Below are 20,622 nucleotides of genomic sequence, written 5' to 3'. Positions count from 1 at the left end.
AGCAGTGAACAAAAATACTGAGAAAAGATTTTTGTTTCACTACCAAGAAATAGGAAGACATTATATTTAGGGAAAATATCTAAATTAATGGCATTCAAAAATTCAATATTCCAATGTAACACTAAAGTGGAAACGGGTCACATTTCTGAAATACATTACACTGTCTTGCCAGTACAGGCAGTTTTAATATTATCTCTACAAATGTTATTTGATTTTTTTTTAATTGTGATTATTTAATGGTTTGAGCATTGAAAAGACAATTGAAAGAGATTTTAATTATATGGCAACATGGTATATCTATATATACAGTATCATATTCTAACATACATGTTTTCACATTAACCATGGTATATTAGAAAGGTGATACTCATGTTAATACTCACAGAGCCTTTCTGCAGCACCACACAGCTGGAACCAGTCTCCTGTGCCCCTCGTCTGAGGTGTTGTATTTCCTCAGGTCAAGCTCATCCAGCACCTCCTCTGACATCAGGAGCATATAGGCCAGGGCAGTGCAGTGCACAGGTGAGATCCATTCACCAGAACGACTTTCTGAGCTCAGGTACTTTTGGACCTCCTCCATAAGTGAATCATCATTCAGTTCAGCCAGACAGTGGAGCAGATTGATGCACCTCTCTGGGGAGGAATCCTTCTTCCTCAAACCCTTTATGTACTGGACTGTTTCCTGGATGCTCTCTGAATTACTTCCTGTCTGTGTCAGAACGCCTTTCAGAAGGTTCTGATTGGAATCCAGTGAGAGGCCAAGAAGGAATCGCAGGAAAAGGTCCAGGTGTCCATTCTTACTCTCCAAGGCCTTCTGAACAGCTCTCTTATGCAAGTCATACAGTGACAATTCAGTGATTTCAGATTTTTGACCAAAAATGGACTTCAATACGTTCACATTCTGGCTTACGTATAAGTGAAAGACATACAAAGCAGCCAGATACTCTTGGATGCTCAGATGCACAAAGCAGTACACCTTCTTCTGATACAGCACAGACTCCTCTTTAAAGATTTCTGTGCACACCCCAGAGTACACTGACGCTTCAGTGACATCAATGCCACACTTTCTCAGGTCCTCTTCATAGAACATGAGAATGCCATTTTCCAGGTGTTGAAAAGCCAGCTGCCCCAGTTTCAGAATAATGTCTTTATCCAGTGCCAGAAGCTTTCGTGGATCTGTCTCGTTTCTTCCCTGATATTTCTGATTCTTGATGCCGGACTGAAGGAGCAGGAAGTGGGTGTACATTCCAGTCAGAGTTTTAGGGATTTCTCCACAGTCAGCTTCACCCAACAGTCGCTCCAGAACAGTTGCAGAAATCCAACAGAAGACTGGTATGTGACACATGATGTAGAGACTCTTGCATGATTTCATGTGAGAGATAATTCTACTGGCCTGGATCTCATCATTGAATCTCTTCCTGAAGTACTCCTTCTTCTGTGAGTCATTGAACCCTTGTATTTCTGTCAGCCGGTGGATGTATTTGGGAGGGATCTGATTGGCTGCTGCTGGCCGGCAGGTGATCCAGAGGAGAGCAGAGGGAAGCAGATTCCCCTTAATGAGGTTTGTCAGCAGCACGGCCACTGAGGATGTCTTTGTTACATCAGACAGCGTCTCGTTCTGCTGGAAATTGAAGGGAAATCTGCTTTCATCCAGACCATCAAAGATGAACAAAACTTTGTCAGCATCAGACCTGATGTTTTCAATCTCTTTCATTTCAGGGTGGAAGACATGCAGAAGCCCAAGCAGACTGTATTGCTCATCATTAATCAAGTTCAGCTCCCGAAAAGGAAGAACAAACATGAAACGAATATCCTGATTGGCTTCTCCTTCTGCCCAGTCGAGAATGAACTTCTGCACAGAGACTGTTTTTCCAATGCCAGCAATCCCCTTCGTCAGCACAGTTCTGATGGGTTTCTCTTGTCCAGGTAAGAGCTTAAAGATGTCATTGCACTTGATTGCAGTGTCTTGGGTGTTCTGTTTCCTGGATACTGTCTCAATCTGCCACACCTCATGTTCATTGTTGATTCCCTCACTGTCCCCCTCTGTGATGTAGAGCTCTGTGTAAATATTGTTGAGGAGGGTGTGTTTTCCTGATGTAGCAACCCCTTCAAATATCTGCTCAAACCTCTTCTTCAGACTGGATTTCAGGTTCTCTTGGACTCCTTCTGTGCAAAAATGGAGGCATTTTCAGAATAGACTGTTGCTGAAGGGTGAGAGTATTAATGTATTAAACAGCAGTAGTGTGTCTGTAGGCTGTGGTACTAAACAGCAGTGGTGTGTCTGTAGATAGTGATGGAGTGGGTGAGAGAAATTGGTGAAGTTTTCTAAGAGATGACTCTGTGCAGATGATTCCTTTTGATTTGTGTGAAAAATCTTACTATTTTCTGCTTCCAGCTCCTGATCATTGGAACACAGGGGTGAGGCATCTACAATCACAGACTGCAGAGAAATAAAGACACCAGTTAACAACACCTTAAGAATATAGAATTAAAAAGAATAAATGAAGACAAAAAAATCATTGAAGAAAATGCAATTCAGAATATTACTAGGAGAAACATTAAAGCTTTTTTCCAGTGAAGTCAGATGAATGACTGAGTATGTGACACAGACAGGTGAATAGCTTTGTACTGGACAGACAGATTCAGAAGAATGAGGGGCGAAAGGACAGACAATCCAGCCAGTCAGTGAATATGAGGACTACAAAGTCAAATGAATGAATGAATAAAGGCTGACAGATACAGGTAAATGAGTGAATACAGTACAGGTCACAGTTAGAAGAATATGTAAAACCTGGACACACTGAGGTGAATTTGTGACTCCAGGTAAAGACAGACTGAAGTGAAAGGGTGACTCCAGCTGTAGGCAGTCAGGTGAATGAGTGACTCCAGGTGCAGGCAGTCAGGTGAATGAGTGACTCCAGGTGCAGACAGGTTCAGGTGAATGAGTGACTCCAGGTGCAGGCAGATTCAGGTGAATGAGTGAAGTCCTTTACCTGCTGGCTCATCTGCTCACACACCGTAGAGCTGGACTGGAGGTCTGACAGCTCACTGCAGACACAGGAATACACATTTAATCAGTGCTCAGTTAGCAAGATGGAAAAAGGAAAACCGAAGTAAGTCACTCTGGATAAGAGTATCTGCTAAAGGCAGATAATGTAATGTAATGTAATGAAAACCAAGCTAATATTTTTAACATTATATGATTAGACACCTGCTTAAAAGCATCACAGAGCTTCATTACTTCCACAGAATATTTTACCCGCAGTGAACCTGCTTTGGCTCCATAAATACTCACTGACCTCCTACTGGGATGTAGGATTTAAGGAGAAATGTAGCAGACAGAGCAAACAGAAGGGTCTTTATGTTCCAGTGTTTCCTGGCAGAAATGACCTCTATGGCCTTTCATTTATGCACATTTATCTTATCACATCACCAGCTCATTTAATCATCATGAAGAGCACATGGTTACAGACACACTCTGGAACAGATCTGCAAAAGCACAGTCAGGACCCATACAGGAGAAACACACTGTGACGAACTACAGACACACTCTGTCTGACTGTAGACCAGGGCAAGTGAGACATAAGACTGTTTGCAGTCTGACTGGGTTGTAAAGTGAGGAAGAGCAGAGATGTGTTGGACAGGGAGTCTTACCCTGAACCAGCTATTGGTTAACGAGCCACACCTGCTCTGATCAGCAGGCTTTAAATGCAGGTGTGTGGCTTCAGAGGGGGACTCACTCTTTTCAGTTTGGATGTGTGCAATTTGCCCAAGGCTGGTTCCTGTATTTATTGCAGGGCTCTCAAGTTTTGATCTCAGCTTGGAGTGAGATCCGTGCCAGTACTAGGTGCGTTTCCATTACCCTGCTTAATGCGCAATTTGAAATTGCAAACTAAAAAAGGAGTAATGGAAACACGTGAATTTCGAAAAAAATCTCAAATATCGCAAAAAAGTTTACACGCTCGCCTGAGGTGGTTTTTCAGACGATTCGACAAAGCAGTATTTCGCAAAATTGAAATGGAAACACATTTTTCGCATTTAAGTCACATGACATGACATGAATTAGGTATTTTGTGTGCCTCATAATTGCACTGTGTGCACGTATATCACTTAAATTATTCAATGTGATTATACTAAACCTTATAATTTCCAGAATACCGTTATTTTACATTAGGTTTGGTATAAAAAAACATTAATGTAAAAATATCAAACACTATTACACGTGTATTGAATGTTTTAATATTGACGTATTAATATTTTCATAATAATATTATATATATATATATATATATATATATAATATAAATTATTAATTATTATTATTAGTTATAAATTATTAATATAACGTTTTATTTGTATTGAATGTTGTAAATTAACGTTTCGCTACACTAAACACGGTGCATCTGGTCCTCATGCATAAATGTGTTACAATTCCCGCATTCCTGTGGCCGATCAACCTAATATTGTCTTGTATTAATTAACAAAAAAAAAAAAGAAAAAGAAATCGGCTCTCAGACGGGAGCCGGCTCATAGTGTCAAAGCAAAGCATTCATGTCGATTGTGCCTTGTGAACAATCTAACGTGAAAAATACTTCATATGCCAGATCTGTTTACATAAACTCTGCATTCTGATATGAAAGTATCAGTTCAGGGAATGAAAAAGACACTTTACACTACACTCAAGTGACACTATATCAATTTGTAGAGCTGAGTGCTAAAAGGTTTTAACTATGTACTGGGCTTTTATATGTCATTATAAACAAGCAAAATCATTTGCTTTCTATTCTGATGTCATGAACCATGGAGCAGATCATACAAAAATAAAAGCAGTTTAACCATATCTATGCAGAACTGGCTAAATCTCATGTAAGATCATGGGACAATTCTACTCTCAGCCAACTACCTTACTTGCTGGTTGACTGTCCAGGCTAACTAACAGGTTAGCAGTGCTAGGTAGCCAGCTAGTTCAGCTTTAGCCAGTTACTAAGCTTCCTACCTGGAAAAGATCTTGAAAATTGGCTAAGCTCTTGACATTACTAACCAGCTAGCTACATTCATGTCGATTGTGCCTTGTGAATTCCTCTATATCTAATGTTTCATGTACTAGATCTGCGTAAATATGCCCTTAATTCTAACAGAAAAGACTACCAAAATAAAAACTTGTGAACACTTTTTTTAAAAGAATGAACGTTATAAACAAGAAACAAGAAATGAAAAACCTGATAAATTCCATTACATTTGAGTGATACCATATGAAACCTTTGAGCTAAGTGCTGTAATCCATTACTTTGTGAAAAGCACTTGTACTTGTGTTTCATATCTGAAAAAGAAAAGAATCATTTGCTTCCTCTTATAACGTCAGGAATTGTGAAGCCGATCAGACTCAGATAAAAGCAGTTTCATCATATTTATCCAAAACTGGTTCAAAGCTCAGGACAGATCTTGGGACACTGGGCTCGGTTCAAACTGTTGGGACCTCTGTTTTGGGCATAATTGCCTCACCTTGGCTCAGTGGGAAGATGTCCTTCGCTAAACTTCAAGGGAGGGTCCATGGAGAAGTCACTCTTCACAGACTGACAGCTGGGTACCGGGGACGCTGCCCTCTGCAGGCTGACCCTGGTAACAGCACATGGAGACAGGACTTTCAACTACACATGGCTGTTTCTCTCAGATTAAACACACATAATTATACACTGAGGAAATTGTCATCATAGCTGTTCTACATGTTAAGTGCATGGGATTGTAGGCAAACACATACTACGATCTGTTTAAGATTTCAAAATGTTTAACCATATCAATCCAAAACCTCCTCAAATCTGATGTAAGATCTTGGGACACTGGGCTCGGTTCAAACTGTTGGGACCTCTGTCTTGGGCATAGTGACCTCACCTTGGCTCAGTGGGAAGATGTCCTTTGCTAAACCCCAAGGGAGGCTCCATGGAGCAGTCACTCTTCACAGACTGACAGCTGGGCACTGGTGACTCTGATCTCTGCAGGCTGACCCTGGTAACAGCACATGGAGACTGGACTTCCAACTGCTCATCACACACTTATCTCAATTTAATTGCAGGAAAATGGAATGGAATTGCAGGAAAACACATACTACGATGGGTTTAAGATTTCAAAATGTGTGACAAACTGTACCCATGTAGGCTATCTCCGGAGCTTCCTACAGTAATAACTACAACGAGCCTGAGGCCTATCTCATCACAACCATTTACATCAGTGCTGTGTGACCTCACCTAAACATGTACAAGCTGGACATGATCTCATATCAGCACATGATTAAGGCCAAAATATGGGCCACTGCCACTTCCTGCCATAACATTTACATTTACATTTACATTACACCTCGCCTTCTCTGCAGTCAACAGGACAGCCCCTGCCTACCTCCAAGAACTCATCCAGCCCTACACACCAGCCCGACCCCTATGCTCAGCAGCAACTGGACGCCTTGCTCCCTGCATGGTCAAGGCAGGAGGTGCTCGTTCTGCCAGACATCGGCGTTTCGCCTACATCGCTCCCCAGTGGTGGAACGAACTCCCGGTCTCGCTACGGACAGCTTCTTCACCCCAGTCCTTCAGACGGGGCCTGAAGACGCACCTCTTCAGACTCTACCTGGACTGACCCAGCACACAATTGCTGCCCCCCCCCCCTCCCATCAGTGCTGTCGTAAATTGCTGTGCTTTTTAAATTGTGCTTTTAAATTTTGTCTCTTGTTGCCGCCCTTACCCTGACGCTCATTGTGCGGTTTGAAGATGTTGAAGTTTGCCGTTCGAAAGTGTATCGTACTAGTTGCCCTTTAGGCTGTAATTGTAAAAATCTGATAGTACTGCGTCCTCAAACAGACCTTGCTCTCAGCTGAGAACTGTCTCATTGTGGAACTGTACACATCCTGTCCCCGTACTGTCGCTGTACCTACTGTATGCACTTTTGTAAGTCGCTTTGGATAAAAGCGTCTGCTAAATAAATAAATGTAAATGTTCCTGCCATAACAGCTTCTGCTTCTCCTTAATTTTCCTGGAACATCAAATCAAAGCTACCTCAGTCTACAAACACACAGGAGGGACGGTCAAATTAATGCCACAGAAGTCGCTGTCATAGAGGTAACAGTCCTTCCATCTACTGAAATTAAATACTTTTTGAATAAAAATATAGTGAAACCATGAGATTGTCCGCATTTCACATTCGTGCCAGTTACTCCCCTAATTCTACTCTCAGCCAACTTCCTTTACCTGCTGGCTGACTCTCTGGCCAGCTAACTGGTTTACAGCGCTAAGGAGCCGGCTAGTTCATTTTTAGCCAGCTACTAAGCTTCCTACATGGAAAAGATCTTAAAAATTGACTAAGCTCTTGAGATTGCTAACCAACTAGCGGCTACAATCATGTCTAATGTGCCTTGAGAACTCCTCTATATCTAACTGATATTTCATGTACTAGATCTGTGTAAATATACCCTTAATTCTAACAGAAAAGACTACTAAAATAAAAACTTGTGAACACTTTTTTAAAAGAATGAATTTTATAAACAAGAAATAAGAAATTAAAAACCTGATAAATTCCACTACACTTGAGTGATACCATATGAAACCTTTGAGCTAAGTGCTGTAATCCATTACTTTGTGAAAAGAATTTAATCATGAACTTGTGTTTCATATCTGAGAAAGAAAAGAATCATTTGCTTCCTCTTATAACGTCAGGAATTGTGAAGCCGATCAGACTCAGATAAAAGCAGTTTCATCATATTTATCCAAAACTGGTTCAAAGCTCAGGACAGATCTTGGGACACTGGGCTCGGTTCAAACTGTTGGGACCTCTGTCTTGGGCATAGTGACCTCACCTTGGCTCAGTGGGAAGATGTCCCTCGCTAAACCCCAAGGGAGGCTCCATGGAGCAGTCACTCTTCACAGACTGACAGCTGGGTACCGGGGACGCTGCCCTCTGCAGGCTGACCCTGGTAACAGCACACGGAGACAGGACATTCAACTACACATGGCTGTTTCTCTCAGATTAAACACACATAATTATACACTGAGGAAATTGTCATCATAGCTGTTCTACATGTTAAGTGCATGGGATTGTAGGCAAACACATACTACGATCTGTTTAAGATTTCAAAATGTTTAACCATATCCATCCAAAACCTCCTCAAATCTGATGTAAGAGCTTGGGACACTGCCCTCTGCAGGCTAACCCTGGTAACAGCACATGGAGACTGGACTTCCAACTGCTCATCACACGCATATCTCAATTTAATTGCAGGAAAATGGAATGGAATTGCAGGAAAACGCATACTACGATGGGTTTAAGATTTCAAAATGTGTGACAAACTGTACCCATGAAGGCTATTTCCAGAGTTTCCTACAGTAATAACTACAACGAGCCTGAGGTCTAGCTCAACACAACCATTTACATCAATGCTGTGTGACCTCACCTAAACATGTACAAGCTGGACATGATCTCATATCAGCACATGATTAAGGCCAAAATATGGGCCACTGCCATTTCCTTCCATAACAGCTTCTGCTTTTCCTTAATTTTCCTGGAACATCAAATCAAAGCTCCCTCAATCTATAAACACACAGGAGGGACGGTCAAAGTCTAATGTGCCTTGAGAACTCCTCTATATCTAACTGTTGTTTCATGTACTAGATCTGTGTAAATATACCCTTAATTCTAACAGAAAGGACTACTAAAATAAAAACTTGTGAACACTTTTTTTAAAGAATGAATTTCATAAACAAGAAATAAGAAATGAAAAACCTGATGAATTCCACTACACTTGAGTGATACCATATGAAACCTTTGAGCTAAGTGCTGTAATCCATTACTTTGTGAAAAGAACTGAATCATGAACTTGTGTTTCATATCTGAGAAAGAAAAGAATCATTTGCTTCCTCTTATAACGTCAGGAATCGTGAAGCCAATCAGACTCAGATAAAAGCAGTTTCATCATATTTATCCAAAACTGGTTCAAAGCTCAGGACAGATCTTGGGACACTGGGCTCGGTTCAAACTGTTGGGACCTCTGTCTTGGGCATAGTGACCTCACCTTGGCTCAGTGGGAAGATGTCCTTCGCTAAACCCCAAGGGAGGCTCCATGGAGCAGTCACTCTTCACAGACTGACAGCTGGGTACCGGGGATGCTGCCCTCTGCAGGCTGACCCTGGTAACAGCACACGGAGACAGGACTTTCAACTACACATGGCTGTTTCTCTCAGATTAAACACACATAATTATACACTGAGGAAATTGTCATCATAGCTGTTCTACATGTTAATTGCATGGGATTGTAGGCAAACACATACTACGATCTGTTTAAGATTTCAAAATGTTTAACCATATCCATCCAAAACCTCCTCAAATCTGATGTAAGAGCTTGGGACACTGCCCTCTGCAGGCTGACCCTGGTAACAGCACATGGAGACTGGACTTCTCAATTTAATTGCAGGAAGATGGAATGGAATTGCAGGAAAACACATACTACGATCGGTTTAAGATTTCAAAATGTTTGACAAACTGTACCCATGAAGGCTATTTCCGGAGTTTCCTACAGTATCTTGGGACACTGGGCTTGGTTCAAACTGTTGGGACCTCTGTCTTGGTAATAGTGACCTCACCTTGGCTCAGTGGGAAGCTGTCCTTCGCTAAACCCCAAGGGAGGCTCCATGGAGCAGTCACTCTTCACAGACTGACAGCTGGGCACTGGTGACTCTGACCTCTGCAGTCTGATCCTGGTAAAAGCACAGGGAGACAGGACTCCATTGATCACAGAAGTTTTGCTCAGCGACTGGCCAGTGTGTTATACTTACATGAACCGGCACAGAAAGTGTTTCCTCTGTAAAAATTTTCGACATTGTGTAGAGCTTTCATTGTCTCTTTGTCTGTCAGTGCCTGTGACACCACCAGTGCTGTTCACTTCATTTACAGAATCAGTATCTCTGACAGTCATGGATTTAGATCTGTATAAACACTTTTTGTTGTACACGTCTGTCTGTGGGGAGGGGTGAGGGGAGGGCATCCCCAGCCTCTGTGCCGCAGAAGGAGCAGCACACCTGGGCAGGATGCAGGTGACTGACCCTGTCAGGGTACACTGGCTGCGTCCAGCAGCAGGAGCAAGAGCAGACAGAAACCCTCTTACTGAAAACCCTGCAAGTATCTCTGAAAAGGGACAATACACACGGGTCCCAGATTTGTTTGTTCTGTCTTTGTTGTTTTGGTTTGCTGTTTTCTGGTTGGCAGACCTGCGAGAACCAACCAGTAAAGACATCTGGTTTGATTTGTTTCTTGCTTTACAAGAAATGTTATTTAATCATAAACGCTGGTCTGCAGACACGAAAACCTCTGAATCCCCGTATGATCAGTTCTGACACTATCATGAGCCAGATCAGTCTTTGATACCTGCATGCACACATGCACACACACACACATACACACATGGAGTCTCTTTCTCCTCACCCCTTGTTCTCTGGGTCCACGGTGCTCCTCTTTTCCTTTCTCTTCATTTTTAACTCCAGAGGCCACTCCCCACATCCCAGGCCCCTTTCACCTGGTTATGGTCTATGTGAGGAGCTGAGGATAGGCTTCTGCGGACAGCAAATAAATAAATAAATAAATAAATAACACAATCACTGTACTGGCCCAGGTTCAACATTAATGCTAGGTGTGTGTGTGTGTGTGTTTAAACTCACGGCATCCATGTGATGCTGAGTCATGTTTCCAATCAGAAACATATTAGAGTTTGTTTTATTTCATTTCAAATTTCATTTAAGTTCATCAGACGGTAAAATGTCTTACAGCGTATGGCTTACAGGGCTGTAATATTGCACTTGTCTTAAGGTTCGGCTCGAGACACGATGCTGTAAGGTAAAAAACTAATGTTCTAATGTTCAGCCATTTTAAACATTTTCCAGTTTATGTATTTGAAGCATGATTCCAGTTTTATCCGTCACAGGAGCTGAATATAGGCTACACATTCACAGGGAATGTATCTAAAATACGATATGATAAATATTCAGTGTAATACGTTTCTATTACCCATTTTAGATAAAGGCCGCTTTAGGTCACTAGAAGAAGCTCTCTGCAATTAACTGCGGAATTAACCTCCTACCGCGCCGCTCTGGTACTTCTTAAGTGCATACAGTAGCCTGTAATAGCCCCTCATCTACGGAATTCATGTTACATTTAAAGCTTAAGAATTTGCACTATTTGACATTCGAATTTGCACTATTTGACTTTCGAATTTGCACTATTTGACTATCTAATGGCACCATGTTTTGGGCTCTTTTTTATTTCCGTATTCAGTCTAAATCTGTCGTTTAACGAACCATTGGACAAAACGCAACTTTAATCTTATCTTCCACTACAGACAAACCAGCCCGTAACACTCCATTGAAATATATATATGATATTTTATAGACCTGTATTTTATTTAGTCGTTTTACCTTGCGGTGCTAATTATTCCAGAGGCGCTGCTGTCTTTATAAAATGGCGACTGTTTCAGTTGCATAAATCCTTTCACTTTCGTTTTTCTCAGTAATATTGGCACTGCATTTGGCTTTGACGCCGCCTTATTAAAAGAGCACAACTTCTGCAGCGTCATGTATCAATACCTCTGTGAAACATAATGCATTTCCCAGTGACCAAGTAAGCAACCACCTCATACTGAAATCTAGAGGCTGTTTTAAAATCAGCATTACAGACTTATGTAGCCTGTGTTAGTGTGAGAATTAAAACTGTTTATAATGCGTTCTCTTGTTAAACACGGTAAAAGAGCTCTTATCTTTAAGGGATGCTGATATTCTGGGACAGTTGGGTGCTGTCTAGAGCAGTACGTGGCGTCGTTAGGTACGATCATTCGAGGCTATAGCACCGAATATGTTCGCCCTGAAAAAGGAGGTGTTTATAGCAAAACAAGAGACAGACTACAGAGCGGAGCTTGACCTGCAGCGTCCGAAGGTGTGATAATATTTATTTATTAAAAAGGTAGATATAACTTCCCCATATATATATATATCTACTATCATGTTAGTATGCTCTCGAATTCCGATACCGGACCAGGTCAGAGTCCTGCACCGGGTCAGGTACCCGACGGGTACCCGCATAAAAGTTGCTAAAACGGGCGGATTTTTCTTTCATTTAAATTCACTTAGACGTGAAATTTGTGTGCCGGGACATTAGATCGTTTGAGACTGTGTGCGGCGATGGATTTTTTGAACTGGCACAGGGCCTAATTGAGATTGGGGCACGAGCTGGCCTTGTGGACGCGCATCAGCTTCTGCCCGATCCAACCACTGTCTCCCGCAGGCTCACAAAATATGCCGAGGATATCAGGCAAAGCATTATTCCGGAGCTGAGGATGCAGGTGACCGAGAGCAACGGGGCTGTGACGCTGGATTTGTGGACGGATGATTTCCGCTTAAACATGGGACTGTAGATGATATCCTTTTTCTGCACAGTGACCTCAAGTGAAAGTAAATGTCAGCATAGGAGTAGGGGAGTATTGTTGGTGATCGCCAGAAAAGGTTGGTTATTATTATTTTTTTCAATTATTATTTGTGTAGACCTTACCGATAGCGCAAAAGAAAGCGCACTAGCCTATTGTTCATTAGCCTAGATTTAATGCAAAATGTTCTGGTCAAAATAAAATGTGTAAGTTAAGAAGTTAAATAAAAGCTGAGAAGGTAAAATAAAAACTTTTAATTGGAATAACTTTAGCCTATGTGTGATTCATCGCGGGTACGGGTCGGGCCGCGGGTCTAATATTAACGGGTCCGGACGGGTCGGGTCTGGTACTGAGCTTTGCGGGCGCGGGTTTTCAAAATTGGACCCGTGCAGGACTCTGAACTGACCCTTTCTTACACAGCAGCTCTCTGTGATAAGTTTGCTTTAGCACCACAGGGGGGCAGCAACAGCAGTGAGTAATGCACTCATATCCCTCTCACCCTGCTGGAGTGAAGGTGTAATTAGCAGGGCTACAACAGGAAAAAAAACACACAAATAGCGCACAATTAGATTCTACAATGCTAGTACTGCAAGTCAATAAAAACATTTTTGAATGAAAGATTTTAGATCATGATTTATGTTAGTGTGTGATTGGAGGAATGATGGTGATGACTGATGATCAGAGGAGGCAGGGTCGGCTGGCTGAGGTTAGCTCAGAGGTGAGCGAGTGGAGCACTTGGAAGCACTGGCTCCTGTAAAGCTCCTCTGGATTCCTCCACTGAAAAAGAGCTTCCCCGTCACCACAGCGGCGCGGAGATCGCCGTGCTGCAGGCAGAGTGGGGGCCTGGGTCAGGTCTGCGGCAGCTTGTTGGGCATCTTCAGAGACCCCGCCAAAGGCCTGAGGAAGCAGTTTCGGGCGAGACGTCTCTGGACTGCAGGACGCGTGCTGCCTCCTCAGCTGAGGAGAACAGATGAAGCGACGCCTTTAATCGCAGCGACACGTCAAACTATGTCATCAGGGCCTGCAGCCCGTGGCGGCCTCAGTGTTTCCACCCATATGGATTACTTCATCCAGGCTGCTGTAGACAGCCTCAGTGATCCACTGAGGATTTAATTACTGCTGTAATTTCCGGGCGTTTGGCATGTCCAGCAGGCAGGGAGATGAGGTTTCAGGCTTCCAGCGGCAGCAGGATGAGACGCAGAGAGAGAGAGGCTCGGATGGAGTCAAAGATTGCCACCCTCTTTGCTCAAGTTAGTAATTTGTGGAGGTCATGGAACAGACTAAAGGCTCCCCTAATCATGCCACAGTTTGAGGCTGCCTTTTGGAGGACCAAATTCAGACTGTGGTTCATGCAGCGGACGGAGACAGCTTTGGGATTTGATCCTTTATTCTGTTCGCCACGCCTGACATCTGTCCCCAGAGGATGGACGGATGCACTTTCATACACTCTGGCCCCTCAAACGATCGATCTCAAGTCCACATCAACACAGAATATCTGACTGAGTCAGTGATGGAGCTCTGTGTCTGTTTTATGACAAACGTACACAGTCCTCATGGACAGAGTAGCTGTCTGAGACCCACCCCATAGATAGAGATAGTTTTTCCCTGCAATGGCTTCTGGTCTTATTCACAATAAGGCCACACTTTTCAGCATCTTTGATAGCGGACAGTAGCATGATGAAGGACACCCTGTACATGTGTTGTCTCATGAGATGAAAATTTATCTTTCAAGGATGAGGTTTCTCCTTGACCACCAACAAAATAACCTAACAGAAACTGGTCTCTCTGTCTTCATAAAAGACATTGCTAACTCTTACAGTGTTGTCACAGTTTGTTGGTATGAAATATTTCTTGTGATAATCATGTCTTAACACCCCCACCTTGTGGTCAGTATGTGTCAGTGCATCCAGATGTTGAATGGAACAATGGGACTCAGTCCTGCATGTAAGACCCTCCTCCTCACATTCAACACAGCGAGTCTTTACTGATGTTGGTGGTAGAAACATAAACAGACACATCCAATCACACAATATCACTGGCCTTTCATCTCTATACAAATACCACAGAACTGACAAAGTACAAGTACCTCAATATTTAAGGGATAATTTCAACCCCACCCCTCCCACAATAAATAAACAAATGTCTCATACACATACATTCATCTTTATTTTAGCATATCATAATCATATTACACAAGTTTTAAGCAAGCTATTATTTTCCTTTTATTTCCAATAGTACGCAAAACACCTGAGCTTAATATAAAACTGTATTAAAATATCAATAACATGATCAAGTGTTTTATAAAAAAATTATTATTAAAAACTAACAAAATAAGTCACTAATTTTCGACAGTTGAATGATTCATTGGAACTCTAAAGTATTTGGTATACAGTGGATGAGTGCACCCTCCAGTGTTTGTACACTGTCAGTATTAATGTGGAGATTTATATTGTCATGACCACAGTCAATAAAATCCAGGGTTGGGAGGGTTACTTTTAATATGTATTCTACTACAGATTACAGAATACTTGCCCTAAAACGTAATTTGTAACGTATTCTGTTAGATTACTCAAGGTAAGTAACGTAATCTAAATACTTGGGATTACTTTCTGAACACTGTCTTTTTAAGTTTTAAAAATATGTAAGTAAAAGTGTGAATGTGGCATATACTGGTGGACGTTTTCATAACTCTTCTGTGCTTTTCTATTCAACTGTCTAAGGTTCTGAACGGTTATTTTTTTTGATTGCTCACTTAGCATTGCTGTGGCTAACATTTTGGCACCATGTTAAGTGTATGGGCATTTCATCGCAGATTGTTCAGAATTGTAAATGTTAATTCAAAAACTGTACATTACACAAAAACATGAGTTAGAAAAGGCATGAGCCACCCTAAATACATTGTGAGTGATAAAGGAGTAGCTTAACAATTTCATGCATAACATGCGTAGTGTAAAATTGTTGGAGTAATCGCAGTTTTGAACATGTGAAATATCACTTGTTTTGTCACTGTATCTACTCGTTAGCTAGTTAGCTTTAATACTGTACCTACTAGCCTACTAGGTAGCTGAATAGCTAACCCAGAGCAGCCAAACTATGTAAGATAGCTAGCTAGTGACCAATATTAGCTTAAATAAATATTATCTTAAGATGCTTCCTCAGGTTAGAGGTTGACTCTTTTGAAGCGGATAGCAGTTTGGTTGCTGGCAAACACAGCTTGCATTGTACTGTTATGTTGCAAACTTTGGCAAATTTGAAATGGTACCGGTATTTCCATGACATAAACGCATTGCCCTGGTTGCTTTCTGTCTCACTCTCCATTCTACTGCCTTGTGAGTGAGGCAGGCTGCACGTTTTTTTCTTCTTTTGTTTTCATGAGGGGCATATGGAAGAAACACCCCGGAGTTGCCTATCATTGGATAGATTTTCCAACTGAATAAACATTAAATGAAAAAAATAAATGAATTAAATGAAAAAATCCAATGTAATCCCTTCAGTAATCTAAATATTTTTTTAACTAATTTGATTACCATCAATTTAAATGGTAACTGTAATGGAATACCGTTACTAATATTTTGTATTTTAAATACGTAGCGCCGTTAAATGTATTCCATTACTCCCCAACCCTGATAATATCCCATCATGTCACACAGTTGTGTTTGAACAGGAATGAGACTTCTCTGACAACACAGGAGCTCCTCCAGCACAAAGGAGTCTATCCCAGCATGCACAGTGACACTGACATGTTATACCAAAGTCTAAACCCAGGATAGAGGGGTTGAGTGAATGTAGTGTGGAAAGTGTACAGGTGGGTCAGAGTGTCAGAGGAGACGCTGTAGAAGGACAGAGTGCCGGCCGGCCAGTCCAGATACACTCCTACTCTGCCTGAGTGGGAGGAGGGGGCAGGTACAGAAGTGATGTTCTTATTGTGCCACGCAGAGTACCTGTCACCTCTGCAGTCCAGACTCCAGGACTGGTCATTGACTCCAAACCTACTGTCATAATTTTGTCCTCCTTTCCTGCTGATTCCTTTATACGCCACTGCAATCTCAGCCGCCCCACTGCACTCAGCCTCCCAGTAACAGCGAGTCCCAGACAGACCCTCTCTGCACAGCACCTGTTGCCAGGAGTCAAATCTCTCTGAGTGATCAGGATATGGCTGCTCTCTCCACAGCGTGTGTGTCGCCTTCCTGTCCCCCTCAGACAGAGACAGATATCTGTGTGCTGTGTTGGGGTCCAGTGTGAGCTGGCAGGCATCTGCAGACAGGAAAGAGGTTACAAGAGGTAACATTTCCAACACAATCTACTGGATCAGAACCAGGAGATTAGCACTGCCCTGTGTGTGTGTGTGTGTCCGTGTGTTTTTGTGTTAGTATATGCATGTCTTTGCATGTGACTGTGCACAATGTGTGTCATTGTGGATGCATTCCAGTTCGTGCAGTTGTGTTTGAATGGATTTGTTTGTGCTGTTGTGTGACGTGCATATTGTGTGTTAGTGTGATTGAACATTGGTTTCTGTGAGTGTGTTACATGCTAATGACTGTCTTCATGTGTGCTTTTTTCATACCTAGAGTCATTTTACTTTCGGTGTGAGCATTACTGGGTGTATGATATTGTGTTCTGTGAATGTGTGCTATTGTGTGTTTGGCAATGTCTGTAATGTGTGTATGTATATGAGTGTATACTGTATTACTGTGCTGTGTGTATATACTGGTCAGCAGTGTGGTATAGTGCTAAGCAAAAGGGTTTGATTCCCAGGTGAGCCACAGGTGTTGTACCCTTGGGTAAGGTACCTTACCAGAATTCCCTCAGTAAATATCCAGCTGTATAATTGGATAAGATGTAAATATTGTAATTTTGTAAGTTGCTCTGGGTAAGAGCATCTAATAAGCAACCGTGATGCTTTACTAAGAACATGTGTTGGTGCTTGTATGTTGCAGTATGCAGTATGCAGCTTTCTATGTCTGTGTGTGAGGCCATGATAAACAGATTTGTACGTGTTACTGTCGGTATGTATAATTTCAAGCCTTTGAAATACACTGTGTGTGTGTGTGTGTGTGGGTGTGTGTGTGGGGTGGGGTGGGGGGGGGTTGATACAGTACAGTGTGAATGCGTGTGTGTGAAAGAGATACAGAGACTAAGCAAGTGTGTGTTGTGATACAGTACATGGAGTATGCCACACAGTGTGTGTGTGGTGTAAGCAGATGTGTTTTGCTGTGAATGTGGTAACGTGTGTTTCTGGGTGTGTTCTAAATTATCTATGTATATATGTATCCATATATTTATTTCTATGACTGTGATTGTCTGCTATATGTAATACTCGGAATGTGTGCTTCGGTGTGTGTGTGTGTGTGTCAGTGTTGCATCACTCCTAGTGGAGGGCACGAGGGTGAAGACTAATTAAATCTGGACTGAGACACAGCCAAGGATTGAGGAAGATGAGTGATGAAGATGAGAGAAAAGAGAAGGCAGGTACTGTAGAGAAGAGTGAAGGATGATACACTGGTGATATAACAGAACCATATTTTACTGTTTTTCCCAAAACTATCCCTCTTTCTTCTGTTAATCTGCTCTCTCCGTTTTAAAGCCTTTACTGCAGACAGACTTACATTTCCTCAGCCCTGGTTTGAGCCTAATCTCTCCTCCATGGTCCACACTGTAGGAACAGAAGAACAAAGACTGAGAGACACAGACTTTCTGTCTATGAAGTGCAGTGTGAAACTCAAAGCTCTGTAACAATGGGAGAGCTCCACACACTGCCAGGACTCTACTGATCAGACACCAACACCTCATTAGGTTTTCTATGAAGCCACCAACAGTCTAAATGAGAAAGGGGCAGAACTCTGCTTACAGCAGTGTCTCCAGTTTAAAGCTGGGGTCCTCCACTCCAGCAGAGAGCGCTCTCACTCCTGAGTCTCCTGGGTGGTTGTAGCTCAGATCCAGCTCTCTCAGGTGTGAGGGGTTTGAGTGCAGAGCTGAAGCCAGAGAAGCGCAGCCTCTCTCTGTGACTAGACAGCCTGACAGCCTGCAGAGAGGAGAGAAGAGCTCTTCACTGTCACAGCTCTGGAGGAAAAGCAGGAGAAATTACCAGAATATCTGACACTCAGTACATGGAGACTGCAGCAGAGAACAATAATAATATTCATACATGTGGGTGGGACCCTTGCAAAAATGTCATTTTACTGTCAAAAAAATTAATAGCAAGCATGACTGACAAGTATGACGTTAAACTGACGAATACAGTAATTAGGTAAAGCACATGACCTTTCCCTTCACATACAATATGCACTCTCCTCTAATTGGTCTAGTCACAACATCTGGTCACTTCTTGGCCAACCAGATGAGAGTGCATTGTATGCAAAGAGAACATGCCCTGCTGCTATATTTAATTAAATCTGTTCCCACAGGACAATACCTCCATTATCATCACTGTTCTCTTACTAATTATGAATATAATAATGCAATAAAAAGTGGACATTTGCAACTGATTCCACACTTTAATTGCTGGTGCATGGACCCAGGGGATAGATGAATAAAGAAGAGATTCAATTTACCCATACAGTTTTGGTTATTAGAGATAATAACTGAAATTATTTGATAAACCTTATACCTTATATTCATGATGAAATAACATTGACCTCTGCTTGATGTGATAGTGTGAGGATAAATGTATTTAAAAATCCATGTTTTAAAACAATTGTTTTACAATCAAACTAAAATGTTGGTGCATTCACCCCTTAACCTAGTTTAGACTTCGGTCAATGTTTTTTTCAGGCCATTGATGATTAAAAACTTCAATATTAGGTGAAACTAGCTTTCCAGCCCACATCAGAGCTACATTTATGCCATACATGGAGTTTAACCACAGCTCAGATATACCACCTAGTATCATGGGTGAGGCAGCCAAAGTAAAACTGAGAGGGAAACTCATCACCTATGTATCAGTAAAATCCCTCAGAAAGGCCAAGCATTGGAGGTCTATCACTGGAAAATCTATTGAGGAGACTGGAACAGCAACACTAAGGGAAATCATCTGCTGCCAGCTTAGCCCGGCTCAATAAAGCTGAGACGGTTATTAACTCTTTATTATCAGAAAAAATGGAGAGGAATTTAAAGCTCCTCCTCTCCTCTTATAACACAAAGGTGTTATAAGAGGAGACATTTACGGGACTCAGACAGTAAAGACGCCTGTTCCAAGTGCAGGCTGAGTCCTACGGCCTGAGCTCAAAACCAGCTCCATCATCTGCCATCCATTTCTTTCAAATGGAAACTAACAAAGAGGCATTTGGATTCATCGTATTGTGCATCTTGCTATAGGTATCTTTCTCATGTTATTTCATGCTAAAGTTTATTTTCTTATTAACAAAGTAAATATACATGAAAACATTAATATTAATTGTTTATACTAATATTAATTAACAACGTAATATAAATATAAACAAAATATTTAACATTTCGTTAAGTGTTCTTGCCATTGTTCCATTCCAATAGCCCAGATAGTCAGGAGTTGACTGTACATTATTATGCTCCTCACCCCAGTCTCTGTAGTTTACAGTGTGGATCCTCCAGTCCAGCAGAGAGCGCTCTCACTCCTGAATCCTGCAGGTCATTGTCTCTCAGCTCCAGCTCTCTCAGCTCTGAGTGGTGTGAGCGCAGGACTGAAGCCAGATCATCACAGCAGCCCTCTGTGAGGTCACATTGCCTCAGTCTGTGGAGAAAAGGAGACAAAATCTCAGCTCATGATATAAATACATATAATCCTCAAATTGAAAATAAAGGAAAAATCAACATGATACCTTTTCTGCTATTATGACAGAACAGGCCTGTGATAGATAAATGGATAGATAAGTCTGTTTAAAAGACTTTGTGGCCATTTCTGTAGGAAATCCCTACAAGAGCCTAACTCTTGGTGTTGTAAAGGTATGAGAAACACCCTGCCAACCTCTAAGTACAATAACCAAATGGCATACCTGCCACCCTAATGTGCTTCCCAGTGCTGATACCACCACCCCCTGCAGACACATCATTGTTATCCCACATTTTCTTTCCATCTGTCTCCAAATATCTCTCCCTCACCCTGAAATACCTGTATAAACTGATTAGGTCATGAAGAGATTGTGGTGTGAATAAGAGTAACTGCAGTATCCTGGGTCTTTGCTCATGGTGGGCTGAGCAGGTAT

The 20,622-nt window shown here is 41.9% G+C and overlaps 1 protein-coding gene across 1 annotated transcript in view; it reads right to left on the bottom strand.

Moving 5' to 3' along the window:
* The window catches only part of LOC118788669 (NACHT, LRR and PYD domains-containing protein 12-like), a 61,187-nt gene that overhangs the window by 28,843 nt on the left and 11,722 nt on the right, over positions 1-20,622 (bottom strand). Inside the window, exons 5-7 of the mRNA XM_036544654.1 lie at positions 2,994-3,048; positions 2,380-2,440; positions 384-2,166 (exon numbers count right to left, since the gene is read on the bottom strand). Coding sequence (XP_036400547.1) covers positions 384-2,166; positions 2,380-2,440; positions 2,994-3,048 — 1,899 coding nt within the window. The remainder of the gene's footprint in view (positions 1-383; positions 2,167-2,379; positions 2,441-2,993; positions 3,049-20,622) is intronic.

This window comes from Megalops cyprinoides, chromosome 1 (genome assembly GCF_013368585.1).
Source record: "Megalops cyprinoides isolate fMegCyp1 chromosome 1, fMegCyp1.pri, whole genome shotgun sequence".
Classification (NCBI taxonomy): Eukaryota; Metazoa; Chordata; class Actinopteri; order Elopiformes; family Megalopidae; genus Megalops; species Megalops cyprinoides.
Note: the sequence above shows the minus strand (reverse complement) of the source record. Positions and strands in the feature narration are given on the sequence as shown.